The following is a 24,279-nucleotide window of genomic DNA, read 5'->3' as shown; positions in this document are numbered from 1 at the left end:
TTATCGTTTTATCATTATTCACAGATAATCTTTCATTTCATTATTCTGTCTTTCAGTATTGTTTTTCTAAAAGCTCGATTCACTATGTATTTTAATAAGTGTGAGACTTTTCAAATAATGTACAAAGGCATATCCGTTCTCACTACTCCTCAGTCTTATCGTTGCTTATCGAACAGAATTCAGAAAGAAGCGATGAAAGGTTTGGTAAAGATAGTGGAAAGAAAAAAGTAAACTTGTAAAAAGTGACTTGACGACACGCTAAACCGCCACTGACGTCACCGTCGGATCTGAAAAATTTTCAGATCAAAGGTTATTTATAGGCGAAGAGTCGAGGAAGCTTCGTTCAGGTTCAGAGCGTTCGGCCACGTCTGGCTTGCAGCAATTTATAAAAACACGTGTCACGGATCCGCGACTATTTTTAACCACGCTGATCAGACTACTCGCCTGACTGCACGGGCTGTTGTTAGTCGCCTAGTGCCAGAGATATGGAAACCAATCAACCTGTGTTTCCGTGGAATTCGTCACTACGAAAGTGGCACAGACGAATCGAAATTCGTTCTTGAATACCTCCTGGATTAACATGGCTCCAACTTTTGTGTCAATTGAAGTGAAGCCTATAACTTTGAAATTTATATTCTATCATATTTATATGCGTCTGAAATAAATGACTGAAATTTGATATGGATTTGTAACAAGCAAAGTCGCACTTTATTTCTGTGAACGCGTCCTCTGTCACAATTGGAGGAATTGTACAGAAGGCCAGGCTTCGATGGAAAATTTAACGAATCCCTGTGATATGTCACGGGCGAGCCATAATGCGCGGACGTCGCCTCGATTAAATTTAGCCCACACAGCTCGATTACACACCATTTCGAGTGGCATCGACAAGAAACGCGGTAGCGGCGGAAAGGGACGGGGGATCGAGAAGATCGGACGCGAAAAGGAGAACGAGTTTCCTCGATGGAAGCCATAAGGACGCGCTCGAGGACTCTCGATTCGTATTTGAGAAAGTGGTACGCGGACGTAAAAAGACCTCCAGACTAATTTATGTTAATTGGGGACCGTAAGAAAATGGAACGTACCTTGCTCGGCGAACCAACTAAACGATTAACAGTTTCATACTTATCATAAATAAGCATTGCGTTAAATCTACACCAAAAACTGCCGAAGTAACAAACAGTGAACATTTCTTATAATACAGGTTGCCTCAGTATTGATGGCAGAACCATACAGGAGTGATTGTATATGAGAAAATAAGTCGAAGGAATAAATGTTTTTTCATTTGAGGTTTTGTATTCGAGGAAATCGACTTTGAATTTCCTCCGCATCTTTTTTTACTTTTGCATTAATGTACTAAATGTTAAGAATGTGCGTCTGCCGGTCTCTTATAATTCTGTTAGCTTCCACTACGGGGACGTAGGTCATTGGAACTCGAGGAGAAAAAAAACGTAATAGTAATAAATCTCTGTCATTGTCATCAATGTTGGATTAACATCAGATTTTCTATAATTGCTCAAAGATCAGTTGACGGACTGAATCGTATATTAATGTTGTTCTACATTTTCAAAGTATAAAGAAATATGCATGCACACACATTTTCAAATTAATAAAAAAGTGGAAATCAGCTCCTTTCAATGTCTCTATGTATATGTAACAAATTAAGTAATGTAATAAAAAAGTGATCGAACACGTAAATTAATTCATTATCCAGTTATTAAGTCAGTAAGCGAATAAACAGGAAATAACCAGATGAGTAAATAAATAAATAAACAAGTAAAAATATGGATGAATGAATGACTGAGATATACTGTCTATATTCTTAACTTCATTTAATTACAGAATAAAATTACATGAGTAATTACTTCTTAATACGTTAAAATCTTGATTCGAGCATTGCAAAAATGATATATAGATTTATTACTATTTTCGTAGATTTATTTATAGTTCGGATCAAGAATCATTGGTCCAAGCTGTAAATAAACTATCTCTCTCTCTCTCTCTCTCTCTCTCTCTCTCTCTCTCTCTACGTCTTCGTCTACACTTTGGACACACGTGGAAATTGCCGCCAGTAGTACATGTTCTAAGCTTCCGTGCGCGATACTGTTTACAATTTCGCTCGCAATGATCTTCCTTGCAGCAAGGGACGAACGTATGAGAAGAGCCGGCAATGTTCTCTTTACTTTCACCTAGTTTCACTCGTTAACGCAAGGGAACCGTGCGGGCCCACCTCTCACGTTCGCTTAACCGCGTTGGATTTCGTCGAGGTTCGCGCATTTTCCTACCGCCGGATGTTTACCGTCGTTTGCTCGTGTTCGTCGACTTATTTTCTGCCATCAGCCGCTATTTCTGGAGCTCGAGGAGAAAAAAAAAACGTGTCGCTCCCACGCGACGCGCTCTGCACTTCGCATAATCGACGCTGTCTGAAAACTGCAACATGTGACGCGCCAGATCTCTCATTTACTTCTGGCTTTTTACTATGAAAGTTCGTTGCAGATGTTAATTTACTGTTTGATTGTAGCTAAGGAATTCCGTGAGAAATAGAAGTATTCTGAGATCGGTATTCGATTCGATATATTTTCTATAGTGAGTTATTGGGTGAACAGATCGGAATTCGGTAAACGAATGGGCGTTCGGATAAGATTTACAGGACTCGCTGCACAGGTCGTAATCGATAGAAAGCTGCGTTAATGACCGCCGTAAGGAACTGCTACGTTTGTAACATAATTCGAATTGAACGTTACTTAGACTTGTTAATTGCAACGAGAACCTATCGATTAGAGGTACACGGCGAACCGATCAATCCATTATTCAATTTTCTCGTCGTTCGCGAGGCGAAAGCCACGGCTTATCACATCGCTTCATCACATCGAAGCCGAGTCGATCTTCACATTCCCGATGGCTGCACCAGGAATTTTAAAGATCATACCCGGCATAGTTGCGTTTCTCGCCGAGTAATTCAAGAATCTCAGGCTTGAACTCGCGACGAGTGCATTCCTGCATACAAAGTGAACCTCGCGGGAAAAATGCGAATCGCTGAAAATCCTGCACGTCGATTCGACGAAACGGGCGCCCTTCCCGAAGGCCGAGTAACATGGACCATCCGCACCGGGAACTGTCTCATAATCTAAAAACAATTGTGTAAACCTCATTTCTCATTGAATATCATTTTTCCTAAATGGCTTCAAACATTGGACACAACTTTATGCCAAAGAGGGCTAATAGGGTTCGTACAACCGTATCTGCTCTTCTGTTTCACCAAACTGATTGCTACTTCAGATTCAATATTATTTTTCATTAAAAAATTGTGCCATACAATTTGATCCTCAATTTTGAAATCGTTTTTTCTGCCACGTTGGTGTCTGAAGATTTTTTCACCGGGCAAACGGTTACCGTTTTAGGTGAACAGCCGTAGGCGGACGGCCGCCTATGCGGTAACAAGACGCGTGCATATGCGGGTATATCAAGAAGCTAGTGGGAACTTTCGATAAGCGCGGCTCGTGTTCGTTCTTTCTCCCTGTCTCTCGTTCGCTCCGTCCACGCACACGCGTGCATCGCGCGGGTCACTGCATCGCGGTTGGTGCAACCACCTGTTGATTGCACCGGCCGCTGCCGCCCGGCCGCCAGCCGATGACGTCTCCGCGGATTAGAAATCTCCACGCACTCGTCCACGATTTCGCGTTCTCGCCTTCTTTGGTCAAGCTGCAAATGATTGTTCAAACGAATAAATCGAAACATGTTTAGTTTTAAATAGTATCGTACTTATTGCCGCGAGCGAGAAAACCTGTTTTGAAATTATAAATCAATTATTCTGGTAATCGAAAAACGAAAACGACAACGAGGCTAAATACGGATGATAAAGAAGTGGATGAAATATAGACGTATAGCACGAGGAGCAACGAAGAACAGTAAGTTGTACCGAGAAAAAAGATATCGACCAGACCGCAGGAAGGAAGGAGTCGATCGGTGATATCGAAATAAATCAAGCCATAAACTAGACGCGCTGGAGGCAGCCGGCGAGTTATCGCCTCGGCGTCGGTAGAATCTGTGGCGAAGATTGCCCGCAATTTCGCGTGGCAATATTCTCCGAGGGTCCGCGTAAACGGCTCCACGTCGAATTACCCTTTGAGACCTTGCGTAACTCGATTTGAGCATGCGACTGCATGAAACTAGAGAGTCTTCGTCTCGCGACGATGTTTCCTTCTACGAGCCGCGAATTACTCGCGCGCGTGTACGTCCGAGAGGATCGCCGCGTCGAACCTTCGCGCGAAATCTCCAATTCAAATCGCGGATGATAAAGTGCCGCGCGGAGCCGCCGAAGTAAACAGGCTGAGTTACGGATAGAAATTCCACCGTTACCTGTCCCGGCTAGAGGAACCGTTCGCGTGCACGCGTTAATCCGGGTACGGACCGAACGGGTTAAGCGAAAACGGATTAAATTGTAACGAGGCGGCCCTGAAAAGCCCGTAATCGGAGCCGGGCCTAGGTCCGCGGGAAACAAGCAATATTATTCCATCGATGCCGCATTTGCATGAAAACTGCTGATTCCCCTGACCTTCGCGGCCTATTTATAGCTCAGCCTCTTGATGCCCCACGCACTTCATCGGACGCTTACCTGGACCCCCTTCTCTCATTCTCTTTTCCTCTTTCGTCGTATTCCACCTTGTTGGTCTGAAGTAAAATAATTTTCACACTGATAAAATCGTAACTTGGAGAGGTTGAAAGGAAATTTCGTTGTAGGTAAATACTTTAAACGATTTTCAGATTTTTTTTTATTGAATCAGTTCTGTCTTCAATTTCTCGTTAATTGATGTAACATTTAATTTGTACATAAGCATTCGTTGTTGCATGTCAGAAGGTGGAATGATGACTGAATTTCGTTGACCGTCGCGAGGTTTGAAACTATCAGACGATGATTCACTTTATAAAATTTAATGAAGACGCGAGTGGAATCGAAAAATCGGAGCATGGAGAACGTGCGAATGGCGCGTGTGCCACTGGGTGCGAATGATTATGTTCTCTGCCATTTCCTCGTCTCCTCAACACCGACCCACATTATATCTCTGTTTCGAAGTGACGTTACGTGATTTCCACGATGAAGTAATCGCCGGGCTATCTTTAGCCGACTCGACCAACGATGATCGACGATTCCTCGCGTCGTGGGGTCTCTGGGACGCCGCCATTGATATCGCGACAATGATAGCGTAATTCTCTACCGAAGATAGAACGCGCAGAGGGTGAAAAGGTTCCTATAATTTTCATCACTTTATAGCTCGACGATTTTACAAACGTCATTCTATAAACGTCATCGAGTCCGACAAACTTGTTACATAAAAATGAATATAGTCGTGCATCGGTTGTTTATTATCCTTCTTTTTTATCCGGGTACGTGCACGCGCCTCGATTGAACAGCCGCAATTTTCATTAAGCAACGCTACTGCGGATGACATAATGTTGAGAAATTTATCGATAATACTTAATCAGTTCTCGTATCGATGGCCCTGAACTGTCGGCTTGAGATTCGATTTTATATAATTGGCAACAAAAATCGGTTAATTGAACACAAGATGGTTTTTAAAGAATATAATCGTAACTTTGTTCCCTGATAACTTTACCCTCTATTCCACAATTTGACGTATTAATAGTAATACACAAAGACTGCGTTGATAACATAATCCTAAAATAGCGAAATAAACTATCACAGTCTTCAGATTAACATTTTGCATAAACATCCACAGTGGAATAATGCGATTTCGTAATTTTAGTCGATACTCAAGAAGACATAGTAGTCGTTAGTTATAAGAGAGGTTCACCCCTCTTAGGGGAGACGAGGTCCAATTCACGGTGTCAAGTTCACGATGCCCTGTCGAGCTTTTAAGAAAGACTAATGGATAATTCCCTCTTGAAACTCAGCAGACTCTCCAACAAATTTAACTTATGCCAGAAGGTTAGCTTAACTTCGTTCGAACTCCAAGTGTTTGATATAGTAGTAGGTAAACGATCCGTTGACCCTTTACGGGTCTAATCATGTGACTTTCCAAACATTTTTTGATAAATTTTTGACACTGAATAATGACCAAAGTGTCCTATAATGTACCTCCAACATTAAAACGAATTTTGTCTTGATTCTCTAACGATAGAAATAAAGAATACTAGAATCGAATGGCGTAAACTTACATTTTTGGATAATTTAGTAGATAACATTGACATTTTGTTTTATCGCTATCAGAGTCTACCCCCTGAACACAGTATTGGTGTCTACCATTAAAAGAAAAAAGTAATTTTCTTCTTTCATTTCCATCTCGTTCCAACTGAACGAGCATCCTCGATACTTCAAGGATGAGCAAAAACTCATCAACGAGTGCAGTTTTCCGATAAGTGGGTCAATCGTTGCATAACGTGGAGCGCGTCTAGCGAGCCTAAAGTCCATCTCGAATATGCATTATAGCAGCAGTGCAATTATAAAGCCGTTTGAAATTGGCCAAGGTATGGGGCGAACGAGTCTCATTCATCACGGACAGTAACATAAACGTAGACGTTTTTATTCGAGTAGTGGTTCTATTTTTAGCTAGTGGGAATAAAAGATCGTGAGACTACTGGTTTCGCAGGCACGCAGATTGCTCCGTCATTGACTCGCGTTCGATCTCGAACTCGTTACCCAGCAGGAAAGAGCTAGCACTTACGTACGAGTAACGTAACACCAACATGATTAATTAATAGACTGCGGATTTCATGCATTTAGAGAAAAATTGAAGAATAATAAAAGTTGTATGAGCCGTTAGCCTGGAAAATATTTATGAAATATGATTCGACGTGTTTTTTTTAAGTCAGAGGCAATTTTTTTCTAATATCCTAATACATGGTTTTGCCATTGTTTGATAAGATTATACCTCACTTGCAATTATTTACATTGCCTACGAGCCCTACAATTCTTACTGTTGCTTACTTTCTATTGTGTATCTTTGTTTTATCTATTAAGACTTATACGAAACTTCCGACTTCGTCTGCGTATTTTCTCCTATTGCGGCTCAAGTCATTATATAAATGCTTCTTTCCTGAGATCTTTGTTTTTTAAGGACTGTTCCAATTCTTGTGAAATTTTATTACGATAAACTGAAGCATCCTACGAGCCAAGTGAATAACACGTTCTATTTATTAGCTCAAACGACCTTAAATACAATCATATATCTAAATCTTCTGCATCGTAAATACAATGTATGAAACGTGTAGAGAATTCGGGACAGAAAATTTTCCTTGGCCAATGATGGCCAAAGGTTAGAAATAAAAAAGTAATTTAAACGATAGGCCGTGAGCACGTGTCAGCGCTCAGTAAAGCTATTCGCATTCTCTACCTTTTTTCGCCACGTGCAGCACGCGGTTGTCATCCATAAAAAGGCTAACGTACAGCAAATAAATCGATGACCGGATAATCGCGTTGGTCTCGCGAGGACGAAGGAGTTACGCGAAGAGGAACAAAGTTGCCTTTTCGTATAGTATGCAAGGGGAGACGAAGCGTTATTTCGCTGCTGCAGCAACAGCAGCAGTTTAATGTGGGTGCCGCCTTAAGTAACGACGACGCGGCTGGTTTCAGGCTAAAATACACTCAATTAACCCTTAATTGGCCGGCACCAATTATGGGCCCGGCGTACCGACGCGTATTCATTCGGTCAACAAGAATGTATGGCCGGCCGGCGTTGTTCTTCCCTCGTTTTACGACGACGCGGCTGCTGACTGTCCGCCTGCCTGCCTGCCTGCCTGCCTGCCTGCCACGCAGATAAAACGAATTTCTTCTTCGCAGCTTATCCGAAGATTCGAGCACGTGATCACCACGTCTAGTCTTCTGGTCGCGTGGAAGCTTCGTGCTCTATTTGTCTAACGGTCTTGTAAACTCATTGTCAGACGCGCACGTGCTTGCCATGACTTCTTTTATTAAGCAAACTTTGGGAAATATAGTAGCGGAAATAACGAAGGAAAATACTGACTGCAAATATGAACTGGCGACTGTTTATACATCATGAGCTATCAGGGTTTCTGTGAAACGCTATTAACTCACCGACCAGTTACGTACCTGTATCACGTCAGTAGATACTAGATGCGCATTAACATTAATGTCAAGTTCTACACTTGTCGCGATAACGATATCGACTAGAGCTTCCTAGATAGTTTCTATAACTACGTAAGCGTTCGTATCGTCGTTCTCTCAAGTGATTCGTGCCGTTTACCGGTTCCGATTTCGCGACAAGGCACGTCTCTGTTCCATCACTTCATCCCCGAAAGAACCGTTTAACTATTCTATTTTTGAGACAGACCTCGTTACTTAAGCACTATTAGCTGGTATTGAATGCAGAATAAAAACTAATGCTTTTCATCTGAATTAGTAAATCATTAAATATTAATCATTTAATATAATTCAGTTATATATTTTACAAGACTAATAATGAAGTAGTGTCCCTCCTATACAGTGGAGAATAAAAACTTATGCTTTTATCTTGTATATCTTGTTAGTAAATCATTAAATAAATATAATGTAGTAACAACCATGCACTAGATTCTTTTAGATTATTTGTTAAAATATCAAAAATTCTTCTTCATCTATTCAAACTCCTACTTCAGTTATACATTTTGCAATACATCCTAAGACTAACGAACGAATCGTGTCCCTCCCCGCTGCACGCGAAGTGCGTGCGATTTAACGAGCCGTGACGGCTCCGTCGCAATCGCCTTAATTCGTCGTCGGGCCTAAGCTCTATCGTCGCGTTAAGCCTAATGTTTCGCGATACTAAATATAATCACCGCGCCAGCGACTCCGATATAATTTACGGAACGGCTGGCTACGTCCGCGCTAGCTGGAAATTGACTAGGTGACAGACGTCTCATGGTATTTGGTATCTTTTGTTTCGACACGCGTCGCCTTGACGTCGATCACGGAATTCGATGAGAATGAATAACGTAATTTATCGTATCGCGAACTATTTTTAAGTCACGTGTGCCGCGTTTACGTGATCGCGCTGGAACTCGAGCGAGGTTATTGCTGCGCCTTTTTACACGCGTCGCGCGAAGTCCGAACCTGTTTTAATTAATAAAGGAACCTTTTTCTCTCTTATTCGTTGGATGATGGACTTATAACCCTTCCGTTACGCGTTATGTATTGTTACTTTCCACAGCCCAACGTTTGAGTAACTTCGTCCCTTAAATAGGTACAGAAAGGGTTAAACAAGGTGAAATCACAGGACGGGTCCGTATCAGTGTCTTTCAATATTTGCCGTTAATCGCGACGCGAAAACAACGTAAATCACGTAGTATTACGGCGGTGTGAACGATATTACAGCAACCGTATTACAACGACTATTCGTTATCAGTCGAGCATATGTCCAAGTGTCTGTGTTTATCTGGCCGACTATATTTAGACCGGGGTATTGCTTTGTCGAGAAACGCGGATCGAATCGAGGAAGGAGAGGATTCCTCTTTCCTCATTCTGGGGAAAAACCAGTAAATTCAATTCCTGAGAATGCTAAACAGAATGTTTTCCTTCAAAAGCTACTACGTGAATAAATCCTTGAAATCGCATTCCATGGTAAAGAGACATGAAACCGTTTGGACGAATTCCTCGTGGAAAGTTCATCGGTTCGAACACGCGTCATGCAATATTAACCAGCCATTACCATAAAACGAGCATTAACTCCGGCTAGCCTCGCTCGCAAACGTTCATTACTCCGAATAGACACTCCTAATTTCCGCGGATGCTTGGCTCCATTAGTGACCAGCGCGCATGTCAAACGGCTCTACTCTTCGGGATTTTCGAACGGGTCGTTCGTCAGGTAGTTCGGGTCGGAACGTCCCGGGTTACGAGAAGGAGCCTGTGTATAAGCCGGCGTCATTCGAGTATAACCAAGGATACGCCGCCATACACCGTGGCACTCCACTAACTGCCTATGTTTATCGCCAGGCTATATTTAGCCTGGGCTATTGCTTTGCCAAGCGACAGACTGAACGAACCAGCTACGTAGAACCGAGCAGCAGCCACCACCGGGTTCTAACCAGCAACCCATCCCGAAGGTGTCCCGTCCCACATACGGTTCCATATCCGCTTCTAACCCCTTTACTGCACGCGTTTATCCCACATCAGTCCTCGAAACCGGCTTCGCCATAGAGAGCAAACGGTCTATCGCTGTATTATGCCAGATAAACTTTCTCCGCGTCTCGCTCGCACCGAATGCTTTCTCATTTTACTCGGCAACCCATTTGAAGTTAGTAAAAGAAAACGGCCGACGGTTCCTGGAACGCAACCTCCCCGTTAGCGTACGCGATAAGATCCTGTACAGCTATCCAAAACGATTCCCGACCCACTCGCTATGCACAGATGCAAGAATTAAATTTTCATTACGAACTGCCAGCTTCCTTTATAGTGATTAGATGAAGTAATAAGGAACGACGATTTTATCATTTTCTAAAGAATTCATTTATATTTCTAAATTACTTAACTTTAATTCTTGTCGTGTTTTTTCAAAATCTTCTGCACTGGGATTCCAAATATAAATAATTTTCTTCGTGTCGATCAAAATGACAGGTTTTAAAAAAAGACTCTGTCATTTAATTTTCGCATCTGTGAATGCCTAATGGGTCGGGAATCACGTTTTGGGCAACTGTACGGAGTGTGCCGCGTGTACTTTTGAGCACTGCGATCGAAGTTGCATCGGCACATCGACACCCACCCGTGGAGAATCGATCCGTGTGGATCAGTCGAGTTCCGTTTTGCTCTATTCTTGCGCCATTCGCGTTTCTCAAGCACGATCCACGCATTGTTCGCTTCTTGCTATCATCGGTATGGCAAATATCGGACAGCGAGAAAGTGTTTGAGTTAAGAACGAGCTACAATTTCAGGAGTCGTATACAGAAATGATAGATTAGAAGATGGGCAGAACATAGCGTGTAATATACAAGAAGTACAGCTACTCGAAAGGATTCCCGACGTACTTAGCATGGATGTGTACAGTTAAATAAATACATTGTCTGTTTAACGCGATATTTATTTGGAGATAAAGCGATTGAGAATATTATTTATAAATAATTGTAAGTAATGTATATTAAATAAATGCATCTATGAAACTGTTAATATCGAGAAGATAAATATTATAGATATTTCAATCTTTCGATCAAGAGAAATTGCCTTGTCGCACACATGCATACCAAATGATTCGAAAATCCTTCTGAGCTACACGTCAGTATTACGAAATTTGAATTTCGTTCTTTAAGTTGACATCTAAACAAACGAAAAAATTTTCCACTGTGCAGCTGAGGAGGTATCTAATAATCGTAAACACCGCGTGTACGACTCTGACTAAAGGAAGCGAGACGCTGAAAGTTGTCCACGTGCTCGTCGAGAGAAGACCGCGCTAAACGTCGGGCACCGGGGAAGGTCCATTCGATTTTTCATCCGCATTTCGTTTCCATTCGATTGTTTCGCCATTCAAGGATACAAACGTCTCAGGACGGCGCGCGCCGGCTCGCAACTATCGCTATTTGTCCGCCGGTACTATAAATAGACGCTGTTGATTTATGAATAAATGAAAGCACCGCCCTGTTTCTGTGTGCGCGCCTTCTCCGCTCCACTCGTCCACGCATGCGCGAGTGCGTAAAGAGTTTGCGTATCCCCGCTGCCGCCGCTTGTCGTATACGCGTTCCTCGTGGAACAGGCCGTCACGCAATGATTCTCCGGTTTAGAAAATTTATTTTTAGACCTGGGTACCGTTCGTTGGACACAATTTGAACACCTTTCCGGACGATAAATCCGCCGTACGCGCGGTTCGCGCCTGACTTCCCGCATTTATTGGGAAATCCGTTGGAACCTCGATCGATAATCTCGTTCCGTAGAAGTCATAAATGAATTGGAAATTTTTATGTCAACATGTATGTATGAATTAGAAACCCGCCGGTTGTAACTAACTGCGACCGGGACAGCGCCCTTGGTCCGTGTTGGCCTGTTATAAAAACGCTGGTTACAACATTCCGCTTCTCATTCCTCAAATTAGAATGTATAATCGCGCGCGGCGAGTTAGTAAATACGTTCTATTATGTTTATATCTTTATGGTCGGAGCGCGAGCAGTCGTACGCGCGTGGCTAAATATAAATAACTCGGATCTAAATATCGCGCGACACCTCTGATCTCTGGTTGAATAAAATTCGATGGGTAGATCTCGCACGGTTCAATGGAACGCGGATCGACGACACACGCGCGCACGCGTGTCGCCTTGTACATATTTCGTAAATCGATAAGTGATCCAGGTATACGGAGCGAATATAAAACCGATGTTTGCTGAAGAAACAAACTTGTCCCCGCAACAATAGCGAGTCGCAAATTTACGAGCACGCCTTGAATCGAGTGGATCGCAAACCTAATATTTATTAACAGGAAATATTAACATCGAATCAAAACAATTTGGACTTCGTATTTCGCAATCCGTTTCGTAACGAGCTAACACTCGGAGCTCTGAGTCATTTAAATACCTCGCGATTTTTTAAACTCACTTATGTCTCACAGGAGATAAACCAAAAAATCTTATACGAAAGCAAACAAAAAATGACATACAGATGGAAACTGTTGGATAGTTTGAGGTTTTTTTGAGCCACTAATAGATTGTCGACGTTTATGCGAGTTGAATGATGTATATTCTACTTTCAATAACACATTACACACATTCTTTATTTTTTGAAGATTTTTATAAACCTATTAAATCTGCTATTTAGTGTTGTACGAGTCGTGAGCTTGCTAAAAGTCTAATACTAAATCTATTGTCTTGCATATTGATATAATTTATATTTTTTACATTTAAATACAATTCAGTGTTGCCACTAGTACTTTATAATATATTACTTTAGTTAAAGAGATTAGCATACTAAAACCTAAAACAAGTTAATTCGTCAAGTCTAATATTAAAAGACTCAACTTCGGAATGTATACGAATATTTATGAACTCCGCTATAAGCACATATATCAAAAATAGTTTAATGAACCTTGCCGCTTTCATCTGTAGTCCCATTAATTACGGTTGTTCATAATTACGAGTATAACGATTACGCAACGAAACGGCGGGATTACACTCCCCCCTGTCCATCTCATTCACCTGTTTCCCGTTAATTATTCGGTCGGCGTTTAATTGGCGGAAGAACTCCGCAAATGGTGTCGCGCGAAAGCTCCGAGCAAAACTCGAACTGGATCGTGTTAGACGAAGATATGAAGCGTCCTGCTCCGCTTAACGAGCACCATTATCGGGGCAGCTGATCTTCGGTCGGTTCAACCATCCTCAACGATCGCAGTGGAATCCAGAATAGCCGTGTATTAACGGCATAATTTAGGAAGCTATGTGGACGTTACAAGGGACAGACGTCTCGCGTCGCGCATACAGAGGCAACCTGAACGAGAAGAGGAGCTTAATCGGCGTTAAGTCTTCAAGTTCAATTATCTAATGGCGATCGCTGGCTTTCTAATTTCCTGGAAAGAATTCGCTCGTCTCCTTCTCTCTATCGACGCGTCGTTCCGCGTTTTCACCTGTTTTCTCAGAGGAAATATTACCCTTCAGGAGTGAAGAATGAATCTGAGGATGAACAAACTGGCGGATTGATATTCAAGATAAGGAGGTACGTTTCACCGGTGGGGAGAGGAACGAATTTATCTGCGACACGTTCGGTGTCGTTCGGCAAGATGTTGCGCACGTAAACGGTCCCCTCGAGAACACTAATAGCCACCATTAACGGGCCAGAACGTGATCGGTTCACACGCTCGCGAATTCCCGAGAACCGATCTTTCTGTCCCGCAACCCGTAGTGGTAGCATCGCGCATGGGGTGGAATGGTATTCCTGGCACAACGCTAACCGTTGTTCCTTCGCACCTACCCAATTTATTAACTCCACCGTTATCGCAAAGACACGTCGGTTAGATCTAAGATGTATGTCGTGCAATAAAATTAAAAAACTGCACGTATCACGTAGCTACTAAGGTGGAAATGTTCCAATTTCTTCTCAACTAATTGTAAGCGTGATTCCACCGAACATAAAAAACAACGTATAAATCAAAATTTATGGTGAAAAATATTTTCGGATGTCTTTATTTCTAAAACTGGGAATCCTTAATTCTAGTCACCTATGTCTGTATTTCTATTTAGATCGTCAGCTATTTATTTGACTAATAAAACGATGTAAAGTACTAATTTATAATAAACAACCGTCACTAATTATAGCGTATATGATGTCATATTGTCATCATTATTTTAAAATTATAAGAAACGACGTTAATGAGTAGAAATTGGGTCGTGAGTAGGAATCGGGACAATTTATCTTATCTAATCACGAACTATAGAGAAAGGTTGTGGAATTCATGGTTGTAATTTGTCGTATCACCTGTAACTTTGCGTTGTAGTAACGACTTCTAAGTAGAAACTTATCTTCCATCTATCTATTTATAGTCTCGTTTCACAATAGATAGCAGTTTCAAACTGAGTAATTTAGTGGCGAGGAAAAAAATGAGTTCTGTCCCCGTTTGTTCGTCGTCGAAACGAATAAAAAAAACTTCTTATCCGTTCCGGTCGTATTTATCGATACTCAAGACGGCGATTTAACCAATGATTCATCCAATTCGCTTCTGGAGCAGTCCTTGGACGATTTCCCGGTCTCGAACGGATTAAACGCGAAATTAATATTCCAACGCGTTCTTTTAACTTCCCCTCGAGCCTTCAGGTGTGACTTCCGTCTCGCGCAAACAGGAAGACCCAGGGACAACAGCTCGTCGGCGTTAGCTATTCTAAGATCAGAGGTAATCGAAGCGTAAGCTGATTCGCGAGATCAAACTGGATTTGCTTGTAATTGTTAGTCGATGAATGCGTCGCGTTCCACGCTTCGCGGCATAATTTTTAAGAACGACACGCCTTTCGCGTAGCGGAAAAACAAAATACGTGTTTTATGGATGCAGTGAACAATTATAAAACAGTAGTAGATTTTATTAAATATTTCGTTAACAATTTGCGATTCTTCCGTCTTCTCAATATTACTTCCAGCATTTTCTCCTCTAATTGATCGTGTAATCGATCGAGAGAGAGAGAAACCTATTAATAAAAGTAACGAAGTGGAACAACGGAGGCGTGGGCAGGAATTCCTCGGTGGCGATTTTCAAGCGATCGCGGACCGTTGCACAACCGAGCTAACGCGCCCGCGATCGGATAGAGAAAAGGCTCTCCTGCGGTTGCAGTCCGCGGAGAGCATTCGAGCTCTCTCAAGCTCCCTCAAGGTGGTCTCGTCTAAATATAGCCGCGTGGAGCCCAGAATAACAGCACGTCGCAAGCCGACAATGACCAAACCCCGACTCGTTCACCAACCCGCCGGGATAACCTGACCAAGTTGTTCCCTCAGTTTTGTCTACCAGTCCCTCCCTACTCGATCTCGTTTCTACCGGACCCCGAACAGAACCGGTGGCCCCGTGTTTAAAACAATATGCTCTTCTATGATTCGCGTCGGCGTCACTATTTTTTTGTTTGACCCTCTGTCTGGTCGAGGGAATAGGGGACTAGATAGTTCTTTCTTTTAAGCCGAACCAGTTTCGTCTACGGAATCATCGATCACCGGCCGGGATCTATGTAAAATCTGGGGAACATCGTTGCGCTGTTGTTCGCTTTCATCTGTAGCTCTTCTGATCTTCTTAACGGGGATCACGTAGTATGTAATCTGTTGATAAAGATCTCGCAGAACTCGAGAATTCTATCGTATTTAATTAAACAGTTGAACCTGTAAGAAAGTCCAAACCACGGTACCATTAGACAATAGCCAGAGGACAATTGATCGTCAATTTGATAGATCACGCATTGAACGAGCATCCGTTCATTCCTTCAAGGTCGAGAAGTTAAGCGAGCTTCCTTTTTAATCAGACGCGGAGGCTCTCTAACCCGATGGACAATCATAATTTTGTCATTCCGATGCGGCTCAACCAACTTCCTCCCGTCAGATCAATTTCATTTTTTTTTTCCTACGCGACGATTACGACAACCGTCGCTATCACGCGGCGCATAGTCAGCTTCCTTTCGGTTTACGAGCATCCGTTCATTTCATGTTTACCTCGAGTTACCATTTGGTGTTTCAAACCAAAAATAAACATCAAGTGCTAGTCCTTATGATTGATGATCGGAATGGAAATAAGAGAGAAGAGAGACTAGCCGAGTGAAATAAATCACGTTATAATACATATTAATTTCTTGTATAATTATGTACATAATAAATTGCTGACTTCCTGGAATCAGGAGAGTAAGAGATTTCTTAAACTTTATGAAAATTGATTGAATTCTTGATGCAAATATTAATTGTTTATTAGAAGAAGAGAGCGGATTGATAAATCGGAGAAAGCTTTTCTCTTAGTACTTTCTGTTTGCGAGCCACGCGTATAATACACGAGCCAACGATCTAAATACAAATCTGAACGAACAGCGTTGCGTTTTAACGAGGGAAAAGTGACGATCGCGGGTTCATTTCGATACCCTCTGATAGAAATCCAAGAGCATAGGAGGTAAACGAAAAAAGGAATAGGGCAGAAAACAACGGAAAGTGGATCGCGGTGATCGCTACGGTTGTAGGACTGAGCCCCAGTTGTCACGTTTAATTTATATGTTAATGAGCGCTTGTCACATTTGAACGTTACGGAGCAACCGCCCCGACGCTGTGCAGCGCGTTCCTCTTCACGAGCCGAGAGTGGCACCGCGTATAAAAGAGAGGTGCCCCGTTCATTCCACTCTCCTCCTGCCCTCCTTCGCTCTGCCATGCCGCCTGCCACAGGTTTATATTTAACCGCGCGCCACACACCATGGCGCAGCCCACTTTGCCTTCTACTGTCTTTCGATCTCCTCTCCACCTACTCTACTCCTTCTTTCCTTTCATCCCATTCCGTGCTTTTCGACCTCTACCAACCGCTCTTCTCTACCTCCGCTCCTTCGTCTATTGGCTCTTTGATAACTTTACTCAGGTTTATCTGATTACATAGATTTAGATTATTGAAAACAGAGTTTGATGATACGTATCATCGATGACTGTTAGATGTTCTACCACTTGCATCGACCACTTCAATTATGCTGATCAATCGCCGATACATATATGGCTATCGACCCCAATCGATTCTTTGATCATCCTTCAAAATTTTATCAACCCGCCAAATTTCATATGCCCTGCAGAAATAGAGCTATATTTTCATCAGTCGTTGTTAAGATTTTTGCTAACATACAAACGAACGCTTTCTCTTTATATATTAGTAATATGTACACAAAGACAGGCTAGGGAAATACAGGTAGCATGCGTTAAACGCAACCGGGAAACCGTGTATGGATTGCAGAAATGCTCGGACTACAAGGCGTCGAAGGTGAACACGTTCGCGAGGACCGAGCCGCCGGACACGCAGGTGACAAAGTCGGTGATCGCGTTGCTGCTTCATTATGGCTGGAATAAATTCAGTATCATCACGGAGAACGCGTGGTCGACGGTGGCCAGGTCGCTCGAGGAGCAGGCCAAAAAGAACAATCTGACCGTGAACCACTACAAGACCGTCGAGGATCGTCACACGTGCTGCGAGGAGAAGATGGCCTGCTGTCAACCGAACCCATGGTTCCAACTTATACAGGACACCAAAAATATGACTAGAAGTCAGTTTCCTTTACGTCCCGACCGAAAATATTGTTACCTCGCGGGAACACGTCATCGACGGCGCGACACGGACAGAAACGATCCTTTCGGATCTGTTTATTGGTTTTCGGAAGCCCTCGTTTTCATTTCTGTTTGTCTTTGTACGTCGTTTATGGGTACGAGCCGTAACGCGGTAGAGTCGTATTTTCTTGGATGAAAATAGAGACAGCACTCGGCGGAACAGTTTCGTCGCAATTTTACCGTCCCAGATACAATATCGGTACACTATAGTAATCTTTAGTACCATCAGAATCAAAGCAGTTTATGATTTAAAAGGTTAAAGATAAACTTATCTTCCTCTGCGTTAATTGGATCAATAACAATGTTCCAATATTAACTTCGAGTCTTCGGTACTAAAACTTGATTTCCAAACAAATTGCATGCGTTACCGTTTATAATAGACTCGCGTTGTGGGAATTGGCACGCGTTTCCCGATCATCTCACCGATAATAACTGTACGAGCTAGTTTTCCTCCGTTAAGAGAGTGAACCGTGAAAATCGCTTCCGTCCTAAAAATCGGTCGTCGACGGTGCGTTCCCAGGCCGGTGACGTTGCTTCCTAATATAAGTCTCTGATGCAGTTTACATATTCGTGGGGACGGCGATGTCGCTGATCGACATGATGAACCAGATGCAGAACCAAAGGCTGCTGGACAACGGAGAGTACATGGTGATCCACGTGGACATGATGATGTATTCGCCGCGCGAGGCGCAAAAGTACTTATGGAGTGAGTACTGTGAACCGTTTGATTCAGATCTCGTTGCTTAAGGATGTATTGCATTGTTTAAGTATATGTATATCCTAACACCCTTAATTGGCGAAGCAAAAGAAAAAGAGGGATTTGTTTCTACAATTCTTAACAGTAGCATTTGTTTTATTGCCACAATTGTCAGATAATTGTTATCATTTTATCGTGGACTCCGCCACGTAAGAAATAAGACTCGCGAAATGGAGCTATTGAACATCTAAACGACCTGTGAAATTCGATTGACCCAATTCCATAGTTTCTTTAACGCAGTCCCCGGTTGTTGTTCCTTGGCGAAACGTTACCTCACCATTTCCGTGTCTAATCCGAGATTAACCGAACGTTATGGGTCAAGCTTGGCTCGTTCGTGACCCGGTTTCTGGCACGTGAGTCGATTTTAATGGTCGTACCCGTGGTTCGTTGCCCCGCTCTCTCGAGTCAGATATTTACGTTTCCCTACTACACGAAAGGTTACGCTACCGCTCTGCTCTTTTCTGACCTCGCATCGCGCACGGCATTGCAGAACCGGAACACTTCGACGACCTGCAGAACTGTCTCGAGCCGAAGGACTTCCTGAAGAAGGCGCGATCTCTGATGGTAGTGGTGTCGACGCCACCCACGCAGAATTACGAGGAGTTTACTAAGAAAGTCAGGGATTACAGCAGCAAGGAACCGTTCAACTTTGTCATCCCCGAATTGCTCAGGAAATACGAGAAGGTAAATCATCCTCGAACTTATTAATTTAATTCTGTATTGATCTTAAGATCAGTTGCCTAATGGATTGGACGATTTCAGTATGTGTCGATCCACGCCGCGTATCTTTACGATTCCGTGAAACTGTACGCGATAGCCCTGGACCAACTTATTAGGGATCAACCGGAACACACGCTCGAGGAAATCGCCAGTAACGGTACTCAAATCATCGAGACGATTATCAGAAATCACACGTATCAGAGTAAGTATAGACACTTATAATCTTCGACTTGAAGTGGTTTTCGATCATCGATAAAATCAAATCAGAGTACAACGCTCTCGATTTCGTTCGTTTAAAGTAGTTCAAGATTGCGGATATAATCCCAAGCAATTATCTTGTATAAAAATGTTGAGATGATCTGTGACAGGTGTTAGCGGCGCGACGATAAAGTTCGACAAGTACGGCGATTCCGAGGGTAACTTCTCTGTGCTGGCCCTGAAGAAGGATCCGTTCCGTTTCAACAACTTCTCCTGCGACTATCAGATGAAGCCTGTGGGCCAATTTCAACCGGGTGAAACTCTAGTGAGTGAGTTGTTTACAGCATTCTCGTGCAACTAATTTACAATCGTGTCGCGATCGGGTCGATACAGTTAAACAGGGACCGCGTAGACCTCGTGCAAGCCAAATACATAGTATCAACGGACGGATCTCGATCGCAGGTGTACAGGCCGTCGGAGGCGATGGACTGGCCGGGTAAGAATAAACCGGAAGCGGAACCGGGATGCGGTTTCCACAACGAGCACTGTCCCAAAGACGACACGCATCTACGTAGCATCGTGGCGGCCGGTGTCCTGGCCGTTCTGTTGTTCTGCGCGGCGGTCATCACCATGAGTATATACCGGCGGTGGAAGATAGAGCAGGAGATTGAGGGGCTGCTGTGGAAAATCGATCCGAGTGAGATTCACGGTTATCCTCATCTTGACAACTTGATGTCCTCCCCTAGTAAGGTAAGCAACACGACTCCTTGTTTCCCTGTTCCACGACATATTGATGCTTTAACAAGTTACAAGCGGTAAAAAAAGCTTAGAAAGCTTTAAACATCTGTTTCCGATATAAATTAAGATTGAAACACTTTTTTCATAATGTGTTACAGTTAAGTTTAGTTAGCGCAATGTCCTACGAGTCAAGATGCGGGAACCAGGTGTTCGCGCAAACCGGGCATTACCACGGCGTGGTGGTGAGGATTAAAGAGCTGAAGTTCTCGAAGAAGAAGGACATATCGAGGGACGTGATGAAGGAGATGCGTATCCTTCGCGAGATCAGGCACGGCAACCTGAACTCTTTCATCGGTGCGTGCGTCGAGCCAATGAGGATATTGTTAATTACGGACTATTGCGCCAAAGGAAGTCTTTATGTACGTCACCTTAATGCACACGGATGACCGTGTAATCCGGTCTATGAGCCGCGGCGTGTTTTCATCGCGAATGATCCCATTGCGTGCGTGTTTCAGGATATCATCGAGAACGAAGATATCAAGTTAGATGATATGTTCATCGCGTCATTAGTTCACGATCTCATTAAGGTAAACGTGTATTTGAGAACCGGAGATAACTAATCGTGAAAATATTTGTTCATGCGGTTCTCTTTTTTCACAGGGTATGCTGTACATTCATGAGTCATCTGTGCTAGTCTGTCATGGTAATCTGAAGTCTTCCAATTGCGTGGTGACCTCGCGATGGGTGCTTCAAGTCTCTGATTTCGGTCTGCACGATATGCGCCACTGTGCCGAGTCCGACAGCATTGGTGAACATCAGTATTATCGAAGTACGACAGTTATTTTTAAAACTTTCATCTATCCATTTATCTTTAACGATTGTACGAATATTATTTGTTCATGAAATTTCCTGCAGACTTATTCTGGAAGGCACCTGAGCTATTGAGGAATCCCAATGCTCCAATCAGAGGGACTCAGGAGGGCGACATTTATTCGTTCGCGATTATACTGTTCGAGATGATCGGACGCAAGGGGCCGTACGGCGGTGTGAATCTAGAACCCAAAGGTAAATATCCGTACGCAGAGTAAGCGAATCGTTTAGCGTTAAGCGATTGTCATTCTTTAATCGGCATTTGCCAAAAGGTATAGCTGCAGACAAATATAAATATTGAACGTTAACAAATTGACAGAAATCATAGACCGAGTGAAAAGGTTCCCAGAAGATGGTGAACCGCCGTTTAGACCTAACATAGACATACTGTCCGAGTCCGAAGCGGACTGCGCTGAGTATATAGTTAGTACGATTACCGATTGTTGGGCGGAAAGTCCCGAGGACAGGCCCGACTTTAAAATGATACGGACCCGACTAAAGAAAATGAAAGCGGGACGGCATCGGAATATTATGGACCAGATGATGGACATGATGGAGAAATATGCGAACAACCTCGAAGATCTAGTCAGTGAACGCACACGCCTTCTTTTCGAGGAGAAGCAGAAAACCGAAGATCTGCTTCATAGAATGTTGCCCGAGTATGTTCAACTTCCTCCGTTCGTCTCTTATCAAACGATGGCTCGGTTACGCTTTACTGTTTCCTTTTTTACAGACCCGTAGCTAATTGTTTGACGAATGGAATCGGTGTAGAACCGGAGGCATTTGATTTGGTCACTATATACTTCAGCGATATCGTCGGCTTCACTGCGATGTCAGCAGAAAGTACACCTTTCCAGGTATATATTACCTCTTTAATTATTACGAAATTTCATATGTTTCGAATTGCTGACATTCTTTTATTACCCAGGTCGTGAACTTTCTGAATGACTTGTACACTTTGTTCGATCGGATAATCAAAGGATACGATGTATATAAAGTAGAAACGATCGGCGACGCCTACATGGTGGTAAGTCAATTTTAGTAGGTTTTTTAGTAGCTTATTTTACGTAACGTTATAATAATTTATTCTTTCTTTCAGGTTTCTGGTTTGCCAATAAAAAATGGAAACAGACACGCCGGAGAAATAGCGTCGATGTCGCTGGAACTACTTAACGCCGTGAAACAGCATGCCATAGCTCACAGGCCTCAAGACACTCTTAAATTGCGCATTGGAATTCATACAGGTATCGTGCGTTGAATGAAAAGCGTATCGAGTAAACAAAATGAAAGATGTCAATATGACTTTACAAACGTTGTAGGCCCTGTAGTAGCAGGTGTCGTTGGTCTAACAATGCCTAGGTATTGTTTATTCGGGGACACCGTAAACACGGCTTCGCGAATGGAATCGAACGGAGAACCATTGCGCATTCACATAAGCGAGCAGTGCAAGAATGCCTTGGACAAGATCGGTGGTTACATTATCGAGGAACGCGGTTTAGTTCACATGAAAGGGAAAGGAGAAGTGAAAACTTACTGGCTTACGGGAGCTACCGAGAAAGCCATTCAGAAACGAGAGGTTTGTACATAAAATTGTCTAGCAGTTATGTATTCCTCTATTTCAATTTTTGTGTCTTTCTATATTATCAGGTTGACGTCGGCGATCTTGCACCGCTGTTTTGCAGACCAAGGAGGAGCCCAAAATTGAACTCGGATTCTCGACAGGCTTCATTGTTGGGCGGTTTAGGAGCGGGCAGTCGCAGACAATCGTGCGTTCCGAGGCCGACGCCGGACGACTCTTCATCCCAATGCGGAGGATCCAGTCCTGTGCCTAAATTTAATTCCCGAAGATTGGACCGATCTCCTTTATACTTAACCGACAGTATATCAAAGACGACGCTGGATAACGCCGCGCTGCAGGAGGAGGTCGAAAATCGAGCGGCGAACATTAAAATGGCACTCGACGATTTGTTCATCGACACAAGGCCGAAATTTAGAAAAAATGCGAGAGTTTTGTCGACGATCGCGTCGTCGTCTTCCACCAGCGATTATCCGTTCCAAGCAATATTAAGGGAGTCCCGGTCATTAGACCCATTCCCGTTGGAACTTTACAGCAAGAGGTTCGAGTCGCCAATTTCCTCCTGGAAGGAGCCGAAGAAGAGCTCCCGGTCGTTAGAAAACTGTGACAAGTGCACGCGGACTAACTCGAAGACGAATATTTCCGATAATGTGTTAAATAATAATTATCCGAACGGCAATGTGATAATAGTGCCTCACACGGTGGAAGAGTCGCCGAACGAAGCAGAGACACCGTTGTTAGGAGACGAGACTGGGTATTTGGGAGAAGTAGTGCCTGTTAAACGTTGGCGCTCGCTGGATCAAGTTCCTAGCACGGACAGTGTGCCGGACAAGAAGTCTTCCGCGAGAAACTCGATTAGAAGTTGGCTGATGAATCTGTTCAGTGGCAATGGATTACGCAACAGCGACGTTTCTTTAAGGAGGGGTGTGATAGCTGGCTACGACATACAGTCGGAACGCGAGAGTATAGTTTGATCCAAAAGTTGCGCTCCTTCTTTAAGGAGAGACGAAGGAGATTTTTTTACAAAACGTACGAGTACACAAAGACGTTTACATTACGAAGTCATAAGCATGATGTATTGTTGCCATTTTTTTTTAACGTATACTAGATAGGCAGAATTTGTGGGTATGAAAGTTACCGGACCGTGTATATTTTTAATACCTAAATATTTTACGACTTGTATTAAAGTACGCTTTATACTGGCGGCGAAACATAATTTTCTTTTTTTACGTAGGCGCGAGATCTATCTGTTAAAATTTTTTTAATCCGAGAATATAATGAAGCTAGAACGATTTTTATAAAAATGATTCTAACCAAAGTATACAGAAGTACAGAGATCATGTAAAAAAGATGTCTATGTCGAGGATAGTGCAAACGATTCCCGTCGCGCAACGCGACTAAGGGAAGAAGAATAGATAGTTAAGTATGCGCACGTGCTTCGGGCATATGTATGTATGTATATACATGTATGTATGTATAATTTCGATACTTGTTCACTGGAGGAAAGCAAATAATCCGTATGGCTGTGAAAAGTGAACTAGATTGTACCTAAGGTGCTTAGTAATATATCATCTTGTCAAATGTATATAGGTGAATAATAATATATAGATGTAAAGATAAAATGTAAATTAAAAGAAATATTATCTTCTGTAAGAGCTGATTAAAGGTTCGTCTTTTCAAACGTTGTATAACTCG

The 24,279-nt window shown here is 42.9% G+C and overlaps 1 protein-coding gene across 3 annotated transcripts in view; it reads left to right on the top strand.

Moving 5' to 3' along the window:
* LOC108632334 (receptor-type guanylate cyclase Gyc76C) overlaps nt 1-24,265 on the top strand; it is a 60,431-nt gene extending 36,166 nt beyond the window's left edge. For 2 of the 3 annotated variants that reach the window (XM_026819577.1, XM_026819576.1), the window contains exons 5-20: nt 17,358-17,664; nt 18,285-18,431; nt 18,973-19,166; nt 19,245-19,404; nt 19,571-19,725; nt 19,794-20,150; nt 20,297-20,557; nt 20,654-20,725; nt 20,799-20,967; nt 21,054-21,203; nt 21,328-21,667; nt 21,742-21,865; nt 21,937-22,035; nt 22,108-22,252; nt 22,328-22,584; nt 22,656-24,265. In XM_026819577.1, coding sequence (XP_026675378.1) covers nt 17,358-17,664; nt 18,285-18,431; nt 18,973-19,166; nt 19,245-19,404; nt 19,571-19,725; nt 19,794-20,150; nt 20,297-20,557; nt 20,654-20,725; nt 20,799-20,967; nt 21,054-21,203; nt 21,328-21,667; nt 21,742-21,865; nt 21,937-22,035; nt 22,108-22,252; nt 22,328-22,584; nt 22,656-23,558 — 3,840 coding nt within the window. In that variant the 3' untranslated portion in view covers nt 23,559-24,265. The remainder of the gene's footprint in view (nt 1-17,357; nt 17,665-18,284; nt 18,432-18,972; nt 19,167-19,244; nt 19,405-19,570; nt 19,726-19,793; nt 20,151-20,296; nt 20,558-20,653; nt 20,726-20,798; nt 20,968-21,053; nt 21,204-21,327; nt 21,668-21,741; nt 21,866-21,936; nt 22,036-22,107; nt 22,253-22,327; nt 22,585-22,655) is intronic. The other variant, XM_018036836.2, reaches the window with a different exon arrangement.
* The last annotated feature ends 14 nt before the right edge of the window (nt 24,266-24,279 follow it).

This window comes from Ceratina calcarata, unplaced genomic scaffold (genome assembly GCF_001652005.2).
Source record: "Ceratina calcarata isolate Rehan_Ccalc_2016 unplaced genomic scaffold, ASM165200v1 scaffold154.2, whole genome shotgun sequence".
Lineage (NCBI taxonomy): Eukaryota > Metazoa > Arthropoda > Insecta > Hymenoptera > Apidae > Ceratina > Ceratina calcarata.
This window is presented reverse-complemented; position numbering and strand designations above follow the sequence as displayed.